The sequence below is a fragment of the Carcharhinus amblyrhynchos genome, chromosome 20, assembly GCF_965287045.1.
Source record: "Carcharhinus amblyrhynchos chromosome 20, sCarAmb.v2.hapA, whole genome shotgun sequence".
NCBI lineage: Eukaryota > Metazoa > Chordata > Chondrichthyes > Carcharhiniformes > Carcharhinidae > Carcharhinus > Carcharhinus amblyrhynchos.
This window is the reverse complement of record NC_137343.1, coordinates 38415309-38435022: the sequence shown is the minus strand read 5'-3', so window position 1 is coordinate 38435022 and position 19714 is coordinate 38415309. Positions and strand designations below refer to the sequence as shown.

General features: G+C 42.5%; 1 protein-coding gene across 3 annotated transcripts in view; it reads right to left on the bottom strand.

Annotated features, from left to right (window-relative positions):
• Positions 1 to 19714, bottom strand: part of srrm4 (serine/arginine repetitive matrix 4) — a 350732-nt gene that overhangs the window by 1443 nt on the left and 329575 nt on the right. For 2 of the 3 annotated variants that reach the window (XM_080208425.1, XM_080208426.1), the window contains exons 9-12: positions 12897 to 13255; positions 11811 to 12041; positions 6476 to 6586; positions 1951 to 2079 (exon numbers count right to left, since the gene is read on the bottom strand). In XM_080208425.1, the coding sequence (XP_080064551.1) occupies positions 1951 to 2079; positions 6476 to 6586; positions 11811 to 12041; positions 12897 to 13255 (830 nt within the window). The remainder of the gene's footprint in view (positions 1 to 1950; positions 2080 to 6475; positions 6587 to 11810; positions 12042 to 12896; positions 13256 to 19714) is intronic. The other variant, XM_080208427.1, reaches the window with a different exon arrangement.

The window sequence follows — 19714 nt, the reverse complement described above, 5'->3', positions numbered from 1 at the left end:
TTACCTCACAGAGTTTCCTGTGTCTGTGTGGGTTTTGTCCGGGTGCTCCGGTTTCCTCCCACAGTCCAAAGGTGTGCTGGTTAGGTTCACTGGCCATGCTAAATTGCCCCTTACTGTCAGGGGGATTAGGAGGTTAAATACATGGGGTGGGGCCTGGGTGGGATTGTTGTTGGTGCAGACCCAAAGGGTCAAATGGCCTCCTTCTATAATGTAGGGATTCTATGAAATTCGGGGGCACTGAGGCCAATTATAGCTTCGCAGTTGCTGCCACAGCTGAAATAACCCAGTATGGCACAGAGCCCGAGGTACAGGGATTAAGTCTACTGTTCATGTGGAGGATAAATACCAGTGCAGACTGGTTTGGCTCAATGCTCTGACTTCCTGTTGGAGGTTGAGTCTGGGAGTTGTATCTGTAGGGTGGAGGACTGCAAGAGGCTGTGACTTCACTCACTGTCCCACCTTTTAGAGCTAGTTTTTTGTGTTGTAGAAACTCAGGAGAATGTTAGAAATGGGTGACGCACCATTCAGCCTCTCCCTTTTAATTAATCCAATATTACCTGACTGTTTTCTCATCGTGGCTCTCAATGTACCTTTTATCTGAGAAACATATTTGTGTCTTATAGTTCTCTCTCATAGTTGTCTCTTTAACGCATTTGTACAACTAAATGCGAAGACCTTCCTTTATTGACTTACTCCATACTTCTATCACGCTTTGTGGGAGAGTTGTTTCCCCTCTTACACCCACCCACATTTCTCATATTTAAGTGAAGACGACTTTCTTTTTAAATCTGGAATGATTGATACGTTGAGGTTGCTGAATTGGATTAAATCACACCAGGTTACGTACGACCAGCCAAGCATTAGATATGTGGTGTTATTTAAATTTTATTATCATAGAAACCCTGCAGTGCAGAAGAAGGCCATTCAGCCCATCGAGTCTGCACCAACAACATCCCCACCCAGGTCCTATTCCCATAACTCCACATATTTACCCCATTAATCCCTCTAACCTACGCATCTCAGGACACGAAGGGGCGATTTAGCATGGACAATCAACCTAATCTGCACATCTTTGGACTGTGGGAAGAAATCAGAGTACCTGGAGGAAACCCACGCAGGTATGGGGAGAATGTGCAAACTCCACACAGATAGTGACGAGAGCCAGGAATCGAATCCAGGTTCCTGGAGCTGTGAGGCAGTAGTGCTAACCACTGTGCCAACATGCCGCCTCACTATAGTTACTATAGTTTTAAACTTTATTCTATATTGATCCATGAGGGCAGCCTGGGGGTTTCGACTGCAGAATTTCTCTGTTTCCCTGTAAGGGAATGGTTATCCCGTGCACCCTGGATTCACTCAGCACTACTGTGGGGATTGGAAAATTGGCAAGAGGGGCAATAGGGTTAGTTTTGACTTAAGTGTAAATGAAAAGCAGGAGATGTGTATAACAGACGGCTGATCTGACATTTCCTGTTTTACACCATCACCCTAAGTCAAAACGACCCTAACATGCGCAGAACCTGCATCCGCCCGCTGCCCACATGATTAATTAGTATGTCAACACAGCATTACACATTCCTCTAGGCAATACATTTAAAGTGGCTAACTTATACGTAAGGCACCAAGAAAAGTGGGCACTGATTAAAGGCCCCCAAGGTTAGGAATGATCTAATGCTGGGAAATATTTCTGTATACAGAGGGTGATCAGCAGGCAGAACAGGTTAGCAGGAAGGACACTGGAATCGCTTAAGGAGCAGCTGAGCTCTGTAATGGGAAGGTGGCATTCTAGATGGGTGAGATCAAATGGCTTAAAGAAGCTTCTTTGGAAAACATCTATCCGACGATCTGCAGAAACATATTCCACAGCTGAAACTCCTGATTGTTAATATGCAATAAAACCACAGGGCGTAAACAATTGCCCCTTAATTACAGACCAAGTGGTTTACTGACCTGGTAATCCGTCGAGGTTCCAGATGACTTGGTGAATCCCTTCTCCGTTTCCTCATTGGGGAGTAGGAGCGAGACCGTCGTCTCCTGGACTCTCTGTCTCGGGAACTGTAGCTCTTGCGGTCATGGTCCCTATCCAATTACAATTAAAAGCAGTGGCTTTTAGAAACTTGAACACAAGAGTCATGAAACTTTTTTTACTGTTGAACAGCAAATGCATTGGAACTTCCATTATCCAGATTTATATTATCCAGCACCTCAATCTTTTAGTAGAATTTTCAGATGAAGTGTTATGTAGAAGGTTGCCTCGTAACTCTTTCAGTTACATGTATTTCATTCCCTTTCCTTGGTGAATAACGCTAAACAATATTTATTTTGTTACTTCAACTGTGCTTGGGCTTCATGACTGGGGTATTACTGGAGTAGACATGCAAGGTAAAAACAGGGTCTCCTGATTATCTGTCACTTCCATTATCTCATGGTGAAGAGATCAGGCATGCTCCTACAATGAAAATGGATGGCAGAAGGCCCACTGTAGACAATCTTCAGAACAGAAAGTGCTGCAAAACCTCCACACTTTGAAAGGGAAGGATGTCTCCTAAGGTGAGACCCTTCGTGAGAATCGATGGCCTTATGATCCGGCAGAGGAAGTTTTCCTGTCCTGCTGCCATTGTAGCTGGTGGGGGGAAGGGGTGGATCATGCAAAGGTCCATTGACCTCGGGTAGGATTCTACGGTTTTGGGCCCAGCGCAATTGGAAAATCCTGCCCCAGATGTCAGCCACAGCATAAAGACAATGGCTGCGATCGTACTGGCCGTTCACATCATGCTCCCACTGCAGCGAGGTCAAAGACTTTCACGCCCTGCTAAAACTCCGTTCACCGCAGCAGGACAGGAAAATCCCACCGGTGCGGACGGTGATAAGATTCTGGCCAAGGAGGCTATAGTGAAAAGGTCAGTTCACAATCTTAAATGTCAAAAAAAAGTCAAAAGAGAGAAGAAAAGTAAGGAGAAAATCCTGAAAATGCTAAAAATAAAATGTAATGAAAGGAGGGAGATGGGAATATGGAGAAAGATGGGAGAGTCTGAGGGTTGATCCTCCTTTGATATAACAATAAAGGTAAAATGACCATTGGCTCCTGAAAGATACGCAGATTAGATTGATTAGCCATGCTAAATTGACTGTTAGTGTCCCAGGATGTGTGGATTAGAGGGATTAACAGGGTAAATATGTGGGGCTATGGGGATAGGGCCTGGGTGGGATTGTGGTTGGTGCAGATTCGAAGGGCCGAATGGCCTCCTTCTGTACTGTAAGGATTCTATGAACTGATTGGTGGTGATTTTAACCTGAGAATCATCACACCTCAGACGAGGGCCAAGGTTCAGAAGGTGGGCCGTCATGAATAACCTCAGTCGGTATGGGAATTGAACCTGTCGCTTTGCAAGAACCAGTCACCAGCCAACAGAGCTAAACCAACTCAGTAAAACCTTGTTGAGAGAAGTTTATTCATGTAGTGTTGGCACCACACAGATTTACATTGATTCCTTGGGGGCAGGCAGCACTGTGGTCCATCACCTGCATAGACTTCTTCATTGATAATCATTGAGGAGCCACCATTTGGATAGCACTACTTCCCCTGTCCAATCAATGCACAGCTCCTTTAGCTGCGCAAACAAATTTCTTTGTATGTACAATTGAATCCTTATGGAATTATAGAATCGTAAAATGGCCATCGTATTTGTGCCGGATCTCTAGAAGAGAAACTCGCTACATTCCCACTTCCCCGACATTTTTCACAGCCCTGCAAATCTTTTCACTTGAGGTGATTGTTCTATTCTCTTTGAAAGCCTTGCTAAGCTGTCAGGCAAAGCATTCTCAGATTCTAACCACACGCAGTGTGAGAAAGGGTTCTCCTCATTTCACCACTGCTTCTTTGGGCCACTCAACCTAAATCAGTGCCCTCTGGTTCTCGATCCATCCGCCAATGGGAACAACTTGTCTATCAACTCTGTTGAGACCCTTTCTGATTAGCAAATCTCCTCTTATTCACCTCTTCCTCAAGGCGAATATCTCCAGTTTCCTCGAATCTATTGGCATATCTGATGTTCCTAATTCCTGGAACCATTCTTGTCCATATTTTCTGCACTCCCTTGAATGCCTTCATGTTTTTATATTCATCTTGAGGTACAAGAGGCAACAGAACTGCTCCGTCTAAAGGTACTTTCACCTCGATAACATTCAGTTTAATTTAGATTTCCTTCAAAAATAACATTTTGGGATTTGTAGCATGACATGTGTTAGGTGTAGCGTACTTGGGAGGCACAGGTAAATTCGGATTCTCAAAACTCTCCGGTACTACTGTTTACCTCATGTTACGTTTTGGTCTGTTTTAGATTAATTGATGATTCTATGATTAGTCAATGATCCCAATATTGTTGAATCAAGTGACCTCCAGGATGGTAGAAGGTCAATAAGATCTTTGTCTTTTTCTACAGGCGCCACAGTGGCACAGTGGTTAGCACTGTTGTCTCATAGCACAAGGGATCAGAGTTCAATTCCGGTCTTAGGTCACTGTGTGGAGTTTGCACATTCTCCCCATGTCTGCATGGGTTTTATCGGGTGCTCTGGTTTCCTCCCACAGTCTAAAAATCGTGATGATTAGATGCATTGGCCGTGCTAAATTCTTCCTCAGTGTACCTAAAAGGGCACAGGAGTGTGGCGACTAGGGGATTTTCACAGTAACTTCATTGCAGTGTCAATGTAAGCCTACTGATAATAATGAAATAAACTTTTAATTTAACTCTTTTGGGACTTGGATGTAGAGGATTGTACGGATGAAGCACATATAGGAAAATGCATGGGTTATACAAAAGGCTGGTGATTCTCCTTGCCCAGTTTTCCTATGGGTGACCCAGTAATGGTTTACAGCTAAGCCCATGCAAGGTAAAATTATAATGATTGTACAGTAAACTACACGCTTAACAAGCACTTGTTATGCTTATTACTAATGGGCATATAACAACAAATGTTCCATATCCAGCACTATGAATCAAACTTTACAGCCTCACACAGAGTTGTTGTCTAGATACAGGGCATAATAGTTCCAAAGAGAATTTAAAATATCCAGCCAATATGATAATGGTTCATTCAGTTTCGTGGCTGTCTAATCCTTTTTGAATCAAACATTGCAGCTAACTCAGAAGCAGGAATACTCCCTAGAGTGTTACATGCCACCTTGGGTTTAATTTTGTTCAATAATACTGGATAGAAATGGCAAATTGTACTCCCAGTGAGGTGGGGTGAGCAGTCTTCTGATGTTTGTTTTTAATATTGAATTTGGGTGGAAATTGTATATAAAATGATGAAGAATTTGTTGCAAAATCTATCAGTGCCAAATCTACCATATCCTCTTCTACAGGGGAAGCAATGGCCTAGTGGTATTATTGCTAAAGTATTAATCCAGAAACTCAATTAATGTTCTGGAGACTTGGATTCGAATGCTGCCATGGTAGAATTTGAATTCAATATTAATAAAATATCTGAAATTAAGAATCTACTGACGTTCATGAAACCATTGTCGATTGCTGGAAAAGCCCATCAGGTTCACTGATCCCCCTTTAGGGAAGGAAATCTGCCATCCTTACCACAGCAACGTGGTTGACTTTCAACTGCCCTCTGAAATAGCCTAACAAGCCACTCAGATCTGTCAATTGCTACAAAGTCTCACCACCACCTTCTCAAGGGCAACATAATTAAGGACCCCACACACCCTGGACATTCTCTCTTTCACCTTCTTCCATTGGGAAAAAGATACAAAAGTCTGAGGTCACGTACCAACCAACTCAAGAACAGCTTCTTCCCTACTACCATCAGATTTTTGAATGGACGTATGTTGCATTAAGTTGATCTTTCTCTATACTCTAGGTATGGCTGTAACACTACATCTGCACTCTCTTGTTTCCTTCTCTATGAACTGCATGCTTTGTCTGTATAACGTGCAAGAAACAATACTTTTCTCTGTATGCTAATACAAGTGACAATAATAAATTAAATCAAAATCAAATTAGGGGTGGGCAATAAATGCTGGCCAGCAGGTGATGCCCATGTCCCATGAATGAATAAAAATAAATTAAAGAAAAACAACATGTGTCCTTTACAGATGTAAACATAATAGTTACTCACATGCACTTTGTGCCAAGTGAGCTTCAGGCATAAAATCATTGTTTAACCTATAAAATCACAAAGGCCCTCACATCCATTGGCTTCTGCATAAGCTAAATGGAATTTGGGAAGACAAGGTGGCGTTTAGAAGGATTATTCACCAAGTATGAATGAAGCATCACTTGACTGGGCACCTGTCAGCAATTTGGGGCAGGACCTGTGATGGGCCAAATGCTTTTCCCCTCATTGCCCAGTCTCTCCACACGGTGCATTGCCCTCCATGCCTGGATTGCCGCAGTGCTCCCTGCTTGTGCCATGCTGAACACTGCAAACTCAGACCCACAAAACAACTCCTTGAAGTCATTACCTCTGCGGGCTGTATCTTGAATAGCTTGGGCTACGTCTTGACCGGGAACTCCTGCTTCCTGGGCTTCTCCTCCTAGACTTCGGTGAGTAGCTCCGAGACCGTGACGATGACCTGGTCAAGCACAAAGGGACAGCCTCTGTATCCAACTGTAGAGTTAACTACGCCTGTTGTGGCTCGAGTACGAAACGTGCAGCCATCACCCCATTCGGAGTGGAAGTGGGTGAGATGATTTACTTTACAGCACCATCTCTACATTGCAATATTGTTTTCTTAAACGATTCTGCTGTATAATTCAAAACTGCTGGAATTGTGGAATCTGCCTCTTTTATATTATGGGCATTATTCCAGAGTCCCAGAATAAAAGATGTGGAGAGTATCGGGGCTTTTTTACATTCCCTGTAGTGACAGCCAGTTTACATTGATGGAATATTGTTCATGGCGCTCTTTACTATCAATGATTTAACTTTAAGTCTTCCACATGGTTTACTTGCTGGTTAAATCTAAATGCCAGGAGCCACATTCCATCACATCACCTTTTAGGGGAAGTACTATCGCTAGGCTATTAGTCCAGAAACTCAACTAATGTCCTGGGGGAAGATACCAGCAAAATACTACGGATGCTGGAATCTGAAACAAAAACAGAAAATACTGGAAAATCTCAAAGGGACATCTAGACTCGAAACATTGGCTCTATTCTCTCCCCACAGATGCTGTCAGACCTGCTGAGATTTTCCAGCATTTTCTGTTTTTGTGTTGTGTAATATTCTGGGGACCCATGTTCGAATCCCACCATGGCAGATGGTCAAATTTGAATTCAATAAAAAAAATCTGTAATTAAGAATCTACTGATGACCATGAAACCATTGTCAATTGTCAGAAAGATCCATCTGGTTCATGAATGTCCTTCAGGGAAGGAAATCTGCCATCCTTACCTGGTCTGGGCCTACACATGACTCCAGAACAACAGAATGTGGTTGACTCTCAACAGCCCTCTGAACAAGGGCAACTAGTGATGGGCAATAAATGCAGGCCAGCTGGTGAATCCCATGTCCCACAAATGAACCAAAGAAGCATTGGATATCATGGCTCCATACCTTTGAAGAAAACCACAGCAAAGAGATTGGGTTCTGAAGCCGCACTTTTCAGAACACTACCTCCCTTGCGGTAAAAAAAACTTTTAGCTGCAATAAAATTAAGAATTAGTAATGAGTGATTACTAACCTTTTATGAACTAAAGTTAAAGGAGGCTTGAAAACAAATCAAAACAGTTGGAGATGGCTGGCATTTGGATGAGAATAATTCCGATGAGGATTCAATTCCTGTTCTGCCTGATATAAACTTACATCCTGTTATATATTTAAGTAGCTGCATGGTTGCTTTAAGAGCAGGTCACATGATTTTATGGTGTTGTCATCGGAGTGTTTCAGAGCCTCCTGCTTTTAGGTTCTCTATCTACCAGAGCTCCCTCAATAAATCTATTGTTAGTTTGAATTGACATGTAAACACCACATCTTTTCTTTTTGTTTAAAACCCACAACCCCTAACATAGGCATTGCACAATGGTTAGATTGCATTGCATTACATTACATTGCATTGCATGGATGATTTGGAATTGGGGACCAAGTGTCGTGTGTCAAAATTCTCAGATGACACTAAGATGGGCGGAAGTGCAAAATGTGCAGAGGACGCTGAAAGTCTGCAAAGGAAGATAGATAATCTAAGTGAGTGGGTGAGGGTCTGGCAGATGGAATACAACATTGATAAATGTGAAGTCATCCATTTTGGTAGGAATAACAGCAAAATGGACTGTTATTTAAATACTAAAAGAATTGCAGCATGCTGTTGTGCAGAGGGACCTGGGTGTCCTTGTGCAGAAATCTCAAGGAGTTGGTTTGCAGGTGCAGCAGATAATTAAGAAGGTAAATGGAATTTTGTCCTTCGTTGCTAGAACGATGGAGTTTAAAAACAGCAAGATTATGTTGCAGCTGTATAAGGTGCTGGTGAGGCCACACCTGGAGTACTGTGTACAGTTTTGGTCTCCTTACTTGAGAAAGGATATACTGGCACTGGAGCGGGCGCAGAAGAGATTCACTAGGTTGATTCTGGAGTTGAGAGGGTTGGCTTATGAGGACAAACTAAGTATTCTGGGGCTATACTCATTGGAATTCAGAAGAATGAGGGGAGATCTTATAGAAACATATAAGATTATGAAGGGAATAGATAATGGTTGAAGCAGAGAAGTTGTTTCCACTGGCGAGTGAAACTAGAAACTAGAATGAGGGAGCATAGCCTCAAAATAAGGGGAAGCAGATTTAAGACTGAGTTGAGGAGGAACCTCTTCACACAAAGGGTTGTGAATCTGTGGAATTCCCTGCCCAGTGAAGCAGTTGAGGCTACCTCATTGAATGTTTTTAAGACAAGGAGAGATAAATTTTTGAACAGTAAAGGAATTAAGGGTTATGATGAGCGGGCGGGTAATTGGAGCTTACAAAAAAGCTCAGCCATGATCTTATTGAATGGTGGAGCAGGCTCGAGGGGCTAGATGGCCTACTCCTACTCCTAGTTCTCATGTTCTTAGCACTGCTGCCTCACAGGCGCTAAAAAATAAACTTTACATTTTATTACAATGCCTTCTCACTTGCCCTGTATTACAAACTTCAGCAGCATTGGGCAAGATTCAACAACTCTTAATAATCCAGGATTTAACTTAGAGGAATTAATAAATCCTTGCTAATGCTTGTATTATTCAGGGCTCAACAATAAAACTATGTTTTCTTAAAGTGTTGACAGCAGACTTCAAATGGGTTTGTGATTTGGAAAGTTCTGTATAGTTGATCGGGTGTTCCATGACTACAAGGCTTCCTTTTTCAAAATCACCTTTCCATCAACAGTTCCCCAACAGCAGAGCAAAGATTGATAATTGAAGCATCCTGTGCCTTTTATAGAATTCCATTAGATCTTTAAGATCATAGAATCCCTACAGTGTAGAAGGAGGCCATTCGCTCATCGAGTCTGCACAAATAACAAACACCCTATCCCTGTCATCATACATATTTACCCTGCTAATCCCCCCAAAACTAGGATCAATAGGTAGAATGTAGAATTGAGGCCACAGCCAGGTAAGGTATTGATTGGTGAAGCAGACTTGAAGGGCTGAATGGCCTACTCTTGCTTCCAATTCATATGTTTGTATGTTTAAATTGCACCTCCTGGGATAGATAGATAATGATTAATTTGAGGGTTGACAGATGAATGCAGGACAGGATACAAAGCGATCTCCCTTTCCCTTCAGACAGTGCCATGAGAACTTTTATATCCATCTACAACAGCAGTTGGGGTTTCAGTTTAATATTTCCTTCTGCTGCATTCTAACAAGTCAGCACTCCCTCAGTACTGCACTAGTATAAAATACAATAACTACAGTGCAGAAGAAGGCCATACGAGGCCATCGAGCCTGCACCAACAACAATCCCCCCCAAGCCCTATCCCTGTAACCCAACATATTTACCTTGCTAATCCCCCTGACACTAAGGAGCAATTTAGCATAGCCAATCCACCTCACCCTCACATCTTTGGACTGTGGGAGGAACCTGGAGCACCCGGGGGGAACCCACGCAGACACGAGGAGAAAGTGCAAACTCCACATAGACAGTGACCCAGGCCAGGGAATTGAACCTGGATCCCTGGCCCTATGAGGCAGAAGTGCTGACCACCGTGCCACCATGTTAGTCACAGTGTATGTGCCGAAGTCACTGGAGTCCAGCTTGAGCATGACTTTTTGACTCAGTCAAGCATGCTACCAACTGTGCAAAACCTGACATCTTACCAGAGACAGCGGTTTGAGTTTTGCAATTTGCTGCTCTGTAAGCTCCAGTTAGAGTCATAGAGTCAGAGGGCCTGATTCCATGCTGTAAACCCCTTCGGCCCAACTTGTCCATGCTGCCCTTTTTTTAACCCCCTAAGCTAATCCCAACTGCCTGCATTTGGCCCATATCCCTCTGTACCTATCATACCCATGTAACTATCTAAATGCTTTTTAAAAGACAAAATTATATCCGCCTCTACTACTACATCTGGCAGCTTGTTCCAGACACTCACCACCCTCTGTGTGAAAAAATTGCCTCTCTGGACACTTTTGTATCTCTCCTCTCTCCCCTTAACTATGCCCTCTAGTTTTAGACTCCCCTACCTTTGGAAAAAGATATTGACTATTTAGCTGATCTGTGCCCCTCATTATTTTGTAGACCTCTATAAGATCACTCCTCAGCCTCCTACGCTCCAGTGAAAAAAGTCTATCCAGCTTCTCCTTGTAACTGAATCCATCAAGTCTCAGTAGCATCCTAGTAAATCTTTTCTGCACTCTTTCCAGTTTAATAATATCCTTTCTATAATAGGGTGACTAGAATTGCACACAGTATTCCAAGTGTGCCCTTACCAATGTCTTGTACAACTTCAACAAGACATTCCAACTCCTGTATTGAATGTTCTGACAGATGAAACCAAGCATGCTAAATGCCTTCTTCACCACTCTGTCCACCTGTGACTCCACTTTCAAGGAGCAATGAACATGTACCCCTAGATCTCTTTGTTCTGCAACTCTCCCCAACGCTCTACCATTAACTGAGTAAGTCCTGCCCTGGTTCAATCTACCAAAATGCATCACCTCACATTTGTCTAAATTAAACTCCATCTGCCATTTGTCAGCCCACTGGCCCAATTGATCAAGATCCCATTGCAATTGGAGATAACTTTCTTCACTGTCCACTATGTCACCAATCTTAGTGTCATCTACAAACTTACTAACCATGCCTCTTATATTCTCATCCAAATCATTAATATAAATGACAAATAACAGCGGACCCAACACTGATCCCTGAGGAACACCGCTGGTCACAGGCCTCCCGTTTGAAAAACAACCGTCTACAACTACCCTCCGGCTTCTGTCAAGAAGCCAATTTTGTATCCATTTAGAGACATCCTGAATCCCGTGAGATTTAACCTTATGCAACAACCTACCATGTGGTAACTTGTCAAAGGCCTTATTAAAGTCCATGCAGACAACATCAACTGCACTGCCCTCATCTACCTTCTTGGTTACCTCTTCCATATCTTTCTTTGTTCTTTGTTAATAATCTCATGATCTTACACCATTCAGGAGATCTTGGCCAGAATTCTCCAGTCTCACATGCCCCGCCAGCGATAAATGAGAACTTCGTGCTCAGCCAACACTCAGTTCACTGCAGAGGGACCAGAGAATCACAGCAGTGGGCGAGGTTGGAAAATCCCAGCCCTCATTTACTCATTTCTATCTCTCTCGCCAGCTCCTCAGACAAACCTTTTCCCTGAAGAGTGTGATCTGCTTCTTGAGTATTTTGTGGTTGATTTGTAGCCAGGAGAGTGGGACCGAGAAGAGCAGCTGTAACTGCGTGAACTCCTGCCTCGCCCTCTGCTGCTGCGCGAGTCACTTCTGGAGCGATGCCTTTCCGGAGATTTTCTGGCGGGTGAAGGAGGAGGACTTCTCTTTTTCTCAGTGGTTGTTGGCCAATTGTGTAGCGAAGGTGCTTCTCTGGAATGAAAGGGAAAGTAGCTGGAATAAACTTGGCTGTTGAACAGCAGATGTTCCATTCCGTATAGTGCCTCTCCCACTGCTAAAAACTGGCAACAATCATGAACTTAAAGACATAAGAAGGGTTGGTGGGATACAGGACGCAATGGTGTAGAGGTATTGTCACTGGACTAGTAATCCAGAGACCCAGGTTAATGCTCTGGGGACCTGAGTTCAAATCCCACCATGGCAGATGGTAGGATTTGTGCAGAAGGAAGCCATTTGGCCCACTGAGCCTGCACCGTAACCCCACATCTTTACCCTGCTAATCCCCTGATAGCAAGAGATAATTTAGCATGCCCAATCCACCTAATCTGCACATCTCTAGACTATGGGAGGAAATCAGAGCACCCAGAGGAAACTCACGTAGACACGGGGGAAACATGTGGACTCCGCACAGGCAATGACCTGAGTCCGGAGTTGAATCCCGATACCTGGCATTGTGAGGCAGCAGTGCTAACCACTGTGTCACCCTTAGGAAATATTGTTAGATTTAAATTAGTTGGAAAATATCTTTTGAAATGTATGACTCCCAAAGCCACGTGACTTCAGAAATTATGAAGCATGAACCATCTAGTTTGGGGCTGGAGTCAGACAGAGTAGGAGGTGACAGTCTGGCAATAATCCATGATCATACATCTCCCTTATAGGCCCGTTCACCAGGCTGGGCTAATAACATTCCATACCATGACTTAGGAATTGGTAGACTTTCAGATTCCAATTATTAACGACACTGCCTGGCATTTGAATGACTTATAAAGCCTCTTTAAGGTGGCCTCCATTTTGAAGTCTTTGCTCGAGAGTGAGAGAATTTACCTCCTGACCCTTTTGGCCAACTGATAACCTGGAGATGCACTTGGGGACGAGGGCACTGCGTTGCACGGGGACGAGCAGCTCGCCACTGAGTTCCCTGAATCTGAGCTGGGCTCTGCATCACTAAACTTCAGTTTGCCTGGGGAAACGGTCTGGCCGTCTAACTCCGCGTGCTGCCCGAGAGGCCGCCCTTTCTCCTCCTCGGCTTGTGACCTGGACGAGGCGACTTTGGTCGAGGGGGGTGAGGCTGTGTCATTGCCCGAGTCATAATCTTGGTAGTCTCCATTCTGGCTGGGTTGAATGTCAAGCTTGTTGCATTCTTCCTTCACAAGGGTGTGTCCAAAAGACCCTGACTTGCACATCTGTGAACAGAAACATTGCCGCTATTACATTGCATATTCACGCTGGGGCCAATCTTCTACCTGTATGATGCACGGTCTACTGTTAAAGGCACCTAACCCCCAAACACAGAAAAAAATCTGTCCAACATGAACACTCGTAGATTTAGACATCATGCATTTTTTTTCTCTCTCTTTTTTTTTTAAAAAAAGCATGCGAACAATGTTGTAACAGAGGAAGAACTGTAGGAGAGGAAAAAAAAGCTTTTGTTTAAATTAAAAAAAGTAAGGAATTAAGAGAAAGTAAGTGGTATATGTGAAGGAAGGAAAATAAGATGTGCGTACAGGACTACATACTGCATTAAAAAGAGGAAATCAATAGGCCCCAGTAAGCGTGGCGTGAGAAAGGACAATGAACAAACATCACAAAATGAGAATTATGTACAAAATAAAAGTCGCAAAACAAATAGTCCATCACTTTAACTAAAAAAGCCCCTCTGAAAGGTACAGCATTGTTGTGTTTCCTGCAGAAGAAATCTATTCTCTCCAGCGACCTATAATAAATCCCTAGTCTGTGGGTAGCATCGACTTACCAATCAAGAATTCCTCCTTAAGTAGGTAAGGTGTAAGAAAAAGGGAAGAGCGGGCAACATAAGTGCATCATTAGAGTCTCAAATGACAAGAAAAAAGACACAAAACCCTGTCCAAATCCCTCCATTTTGCTCATTATTTGGTTTCTCTTGTTGCTTTTAATCTATTCCAATTATTGGTGGGAGTTATTAACTTCAAAAAAATCTAAACTAGCTTCATCAGCCATATTTCACAATTTCCAATCGCCTTGCTGTCAAAACGTTAACAATGAATAGTGGAGGTTTTTCAAGCAACAGATTTCTTAAGGAACATGTTTGCTCTTGAAGGGGTTCACAGGCCTCCTGCGATCCCCCAGCCTGGTTTAATGGATTAGATTAACAACGTCATTTGTTAAGCACATTTCAATAAAGCTCAAGTTGAAACAGCAATAGGTCGATTTCAGTGACCGAGTGGCCCAGTTAACTTTCGTGTGGATTTTCAATTTTTAAAAAGCAGCATTTAACAATCCACTCACTCGTTGTTATCAGAACTCAGGAGGGAAACAATATGTTGCCAGTTTCATTTCTACCCATATAAACTTAGGCTTTGAATGAACTCAAATTATTTTAAATCAAGAGCTTTCTCTTTTCCAACTCAGCACATTTTGTGCAGAATATATACGAGTCACGCACCATTTTAGGAGCTGTAGTTGTGGCTTTCCCTCTGTCCTGTGCTTATGGACAGTTTTATAGATGTTGTCAATAATTTGTCAGCATGGGATGAGGTTGGTTTTGTACTTTGGTGTCCACCAAAATGATCGGTAAGTGTGCAAACATTAATCGTTATTTAATTTGATGTTTTAATGAGGTCCAAATCACATGCATCATGGTGGCACAGTGGTTAGCACAGCTGCTGCTTCACAGTGCCAGGGACACAAGTTCGATTCCTGGCTTGGGTCACTGTCTGTGCGGAGTCTGCACATTCTCCCTGCGTCTACATGGGTTTCCCCCAGGTGCTCCGGTATCTTCCCACAGTCTGGAAGACAGGTTAGATGCATTGGCCACACTAAATGCTCCCTCAGCGTACAGGTGCCAGAGTGTGGCGACGAGTAACAGTAACTTTATTTCAGTGTTAATGTAAGGCTACTTGTGACATTTAAACTTATGCAAAAAGATGGACATGAAGGATGTGAGGGAATTTATTCTCTTCTGGTAGCACATTGATTAACAGGTTCATAGAAATGTCACATGATGTTTAGCAGTCATTAATCTCTTGATAACCAATATAGCAGAAATTATGGGTAGGATTCTCCAATCTTGTCTGCTCTCGCCAGTGAGAATGGAGAATTTGGCGCATAGCCAACACTCCCTGCCAACAAAAACCTCCAACCTCATCTGTGGCTGAGGTTCTCCAGTGCCGCTGCAGTGAGTGAGCTTTTGGCTGAGCGCCAAATTTTCCATTCTTGCTGGCAGCTGGGCAGGAATGGATGATTTTGGAGAATTCCGGCCACGGATGAGATTGAAGATCTTCCTCTGAAAACCTCTGCAAGTGCACTTTGCACTTTTTGAGCAGAGCTCCAAGAAGTAGGGAAAAATAGGAAATCAATGAAGTTAATTAAGGCTATTTAAATTGATTCAGATAGAGAGGGGAACTCAATTTACAATTGTTTTAAGGGCAGGGGAAAGAAATAACTCAACAAACTGCAATGAGATGCAATGGATCCATGTGCCTGGGATTTAGAAGAATGACAGGTGAACTCATTGAAATGTAAAAAAAATTCTTGGCAGGTTTGACAGGGTAGATGCTGAGAGGCTGTTTACCCTGGCTGGAGGGTTGAGAACTAGGAGTCATAGTCTCAGAATAAAGGGTTCATCATTTAAAGGCGAGGAGAAGTTATTTCATTTAAAGGGTTGGGAATCTTTGGAATTCTTTACCTGAGAAGTGCGTGGAAGCTCAGTAATTGAGTATATTCAATAAGAAGTCTCACAACATTAGGTTAAAGTCCAACAGGTTTACTTGGAATCACGATCTTCCAGAGCGCTGCTCCTTTATCAGGTGAGTCACTCACCTGATGAAGATGCAGTGCTCCAAAAGCTCGTGATTCCAAATAAACCTGTTGGACTTTAACTTGTTGTCAGTAAGAAGTTGTGAGACTTCTTACATGCCCACCCCAGTCCAACGCCTGCATCCCCACATCATGAGTATATTCAAGGCAGAGATTGATTTTCTTTTGGGCACTAAGGGAAAGAAGGGATAGGGGATAGGGCAGGTAAGTGGAGTTGATTTAGAAGTTTAGTGTTGAGTGGCAGAACAGGCTCAATTTGATTTGATTTGATTCATTATTGTCCTATGTATTAGTATACAGTGAAAATGTTGTTTTGAGGGGCTGTTTAAGGGGTTGATGGCCTACTCCTGCTCCTATTTCTCATCTTATGAGAGCAATGAGCCTTGTTGCCTTTTGCAGGCAGAGAAACAATGGCCAAGACTTTGCAGGTCTATGTTCTACTGAATGCTGTCCCATCATTCAGAAAAGAAGTGCAGGAGAGGGTGTATGGGTTCTGGAGAGTGTGGCTAACAGGGTAATGTCAAAGTGCATCTAGAGGGCACAGAGGCTTTAGGTAGCAGTCAACATGGATTTAAGTTTAAAGTTTTTAAGTTTATTTATCAGTATCACAAGTAGGCTTATATTAACACTGCAATGATGTTACTGTGAAAGTCCCCAGTCGCCACACTTTGGCACCTGTTTGGGTACACTGAGGGAGAATTTAGCACGGCCAATGCTCCTAATCAGCATGTCTTTTGAACTGTGGCAGGCATGGAGAGCGCAGGCTGACTCTGCACAGTGACCCAAGCTCGGGAATTGAACTTGAGTCCCTAGCAGTGATGCAGCAATGCTAACCACTGTGCCACCGTGCCGCCTGCAATTAAAAACATGAACCTACAGGGATTAGTTAATGAGGCAAGTCAATCAGTTGATGACGGAACGTCTGCTTTCAATAACTTATTTTGGTTTTCAGAGGACGTTTGACAAATTATCAGGCTTGGTAGTGAAGTGATTAAATTACTGGATGAGTTCAGAAACTGATGTTCAGATCCTACGATTGCAGTTTAAGAAATTTAAATTCAGATTTTTAAAAATTTGGAAGTAAAAATGTAAAAGCGAACATGAAACGGTTGGCTTGTCATAAAAACCTAACTGGTTTTCAAAAATGTTCTTCAGGAAGGGAATCCGCTCTCCTGACCCAGACTGGTCCATATTCTAATCCTGCATGAACATAGTTAAGTGCTTCCAAAAATGCACCCCCAAAATCCATTAATAATTACGCTAAGGGTTAGGTTCCTTGAGCTTCGTTCCTAAGAATGTTCTGGCAGACAGGCACACAGTGAGGAGATCTCCCGATGTGATAATGGTAAATTAGGTTCAGATATGAACAGTGCCCATTGATTGAGAACAACGCATAAGCCATTATCTTTAAGCCTAATTAGGTACTTGGTCATTTTTTGAGGACATTTGGTTATAAGCCAATATAACTCATTTGAAAAGTAGTCAGCATTCCAACTTTGACTAAATTACTGGCGAGGCTGAATCTGAAATGTGTGCAAGTTTTTTCTTCAAAATGTTACTTCGTGGTACATGGGAAAATGAAGATGAAGATTGATTCACAGATTAAATTTATTTTAATTTGGGGAAAAGAAAATTGGGAGTTATGTCTTTAAAATGCTATGAAGCACAGGTAATGGAGTTGTAGCAGGTACTTTGCATTGAGGTGAGATTTAATTAACTTGGATTATATTCCCCGGAAATATGGAGCTTAAGTTAATGTGATTGAAGTGTTTAAAATAGCATGGGGAAAGATTCTGTATCAACGGGAGAGTCCAGAAAAGCTAAACATTGTTTTATGGGCCTCACATCACCAGAGACCTGGGTTCAATTCTGGTCTCGGGTAACTGTCTGCATGGAGTTTGCACATTCTCCTTGAGTCTGCTTGGGCTTCCTCTGGGTGCTCTCTCAGTCCAAAGATGTGTAGGTTAGGTAGATTAGCCATGCTGAATTGTCCGTTGTGTCAGGGGAATTAGCAAGGTAAATATGTGGGGTTACAGGAATAGGGCCTGATTGGGATTGTTTTCAATGCAGACTCAATGGGCCGAATAACCTTCTCCTGCACTGTTGGGATTCTGTGATTCTACAAAAGTAAAAACCAAGCAAGTTAAAATTAAACGCAGGAAATATTTATTCAAACAAAACATTGTGATGGTGACGATGAATTGCTTCAGAAGGTCAGATACACAGAATCAATTGAGATGTTTCAAAGGAAGAAAGGCTTAAAGAATTGGATCTTTTTTCATTATGAGAATAACATAGATCCGGTAGAAATAATTAAAATTATGTAAGGCAGAGTGGATAGAACAGACTGTTTTCAATCATTGAGCAATCTCTAAAAAAGGTTTTGAGCACAAAATGAATTGGGAGAGGTTTGTAGAATAGAACAGAGAATTTCTTATACGTAGTGTTGTAAGGCTGGGGAATTTATTTTTAGTTCCTGCCTTAAAAACTAACCCTATGTTAACATTCAAGATAAAGATTGATACGTGGATGAAGGAAAAGAGATTAAAAGATATAGGAGCAGGGTGGATAAGTGGGTTTGGGACTATTTCCTTGCCCGGAGAATAGTTATTGGGCCAGACTCATTAGGCAAAATGGCCCATTTCTATTTATCTATTAGTGTCACAAGTAATCTTACATTAACACTGCAATGAAGTTACTATGAAAATCCCCACACCCCGGCGTCTGTTTGGGTACATTGAGGGAGAATTAGCATAGCCAATACATCTAACCAGCACGTCTTTTGGACTGTGGGAGAAAACCACAACACCCGGAGGGAACCCATGCAGACACAAGTAGAACTTACAAACTCCACACAGGCCCAAGTCGGTTATCAAACCCAGATCCCTGACGCTGTGAGGCAGCAGTGCTAACCACTTAGGTGCCACCTTGCTGCCCATAACGTTCTATGTTGTAACCTTGGCGTGTTTCTGTGTAAGGTTACTTTGGAAGTCAAATTATGAAGAGACATGGGAAGAAAGGGGAGATTTGAAAATATTGGAACTGGTATGGGTAATAGAATAGAAGAGCTAGTTGATAAGCTGAACAAACTACAGCCAGTACAAAGTACCAATTTCCCAAACCACATTGAATTGGCAATCCAGTTCCCTGTAGCTCAATATTAGTCTTCCTAAAGCTGTTATTATCTGAGTAGGAATCCAAAAAAAAAGCATGTTAGCCATTAAAAACTAGCATCTGTAATTTGTGAACCAACCTAATCTTTAATATGAAATGTGCATCATGTATTGTGCGATATGCACAGGATGACAGGTGGCTAAGGATGAGTGAGTGGGAATATCCACGGAGCTCCCAGCCTGGTTTCATATCAAACTTCAGTGTCGTTAAGTGTGTTGGTTAAGTTAGGTCTGAAGCTGAGGCGCTAATGTAACAAAAATGCTGTCATTGTTATGAATCGTGCTGGTTGGTACAACGCAAGCATACGGATGAACTACAACTCCTAAAGTGTTTGCACTACAGACGCTTAACAAAGAAGAGCAAAGTTGGCTGATGTAGAATACAATGTGGCCTTAGCTTCAAGAAATGAAGCATGTCGTATAAACTTGGCAGCAATCCATATTGTAATTTACATCGGCTAATCTCTCACACATATTCATGCTGCAATGTACTTGCGTCTTGCTTTTAAACAACATTTTAAAAATTACATTGTCTATTCCTGTATGCCTTTATCGTAAATTTAGTGACAATACCCACCTTTCCCTTATTCATTTCGAGTGCAGTATTAGAAAGAAAATGTAAACAAAATTTCTAGATTGGCGAGCAACACGAGGAAAGCACAACGATTCTTTAAG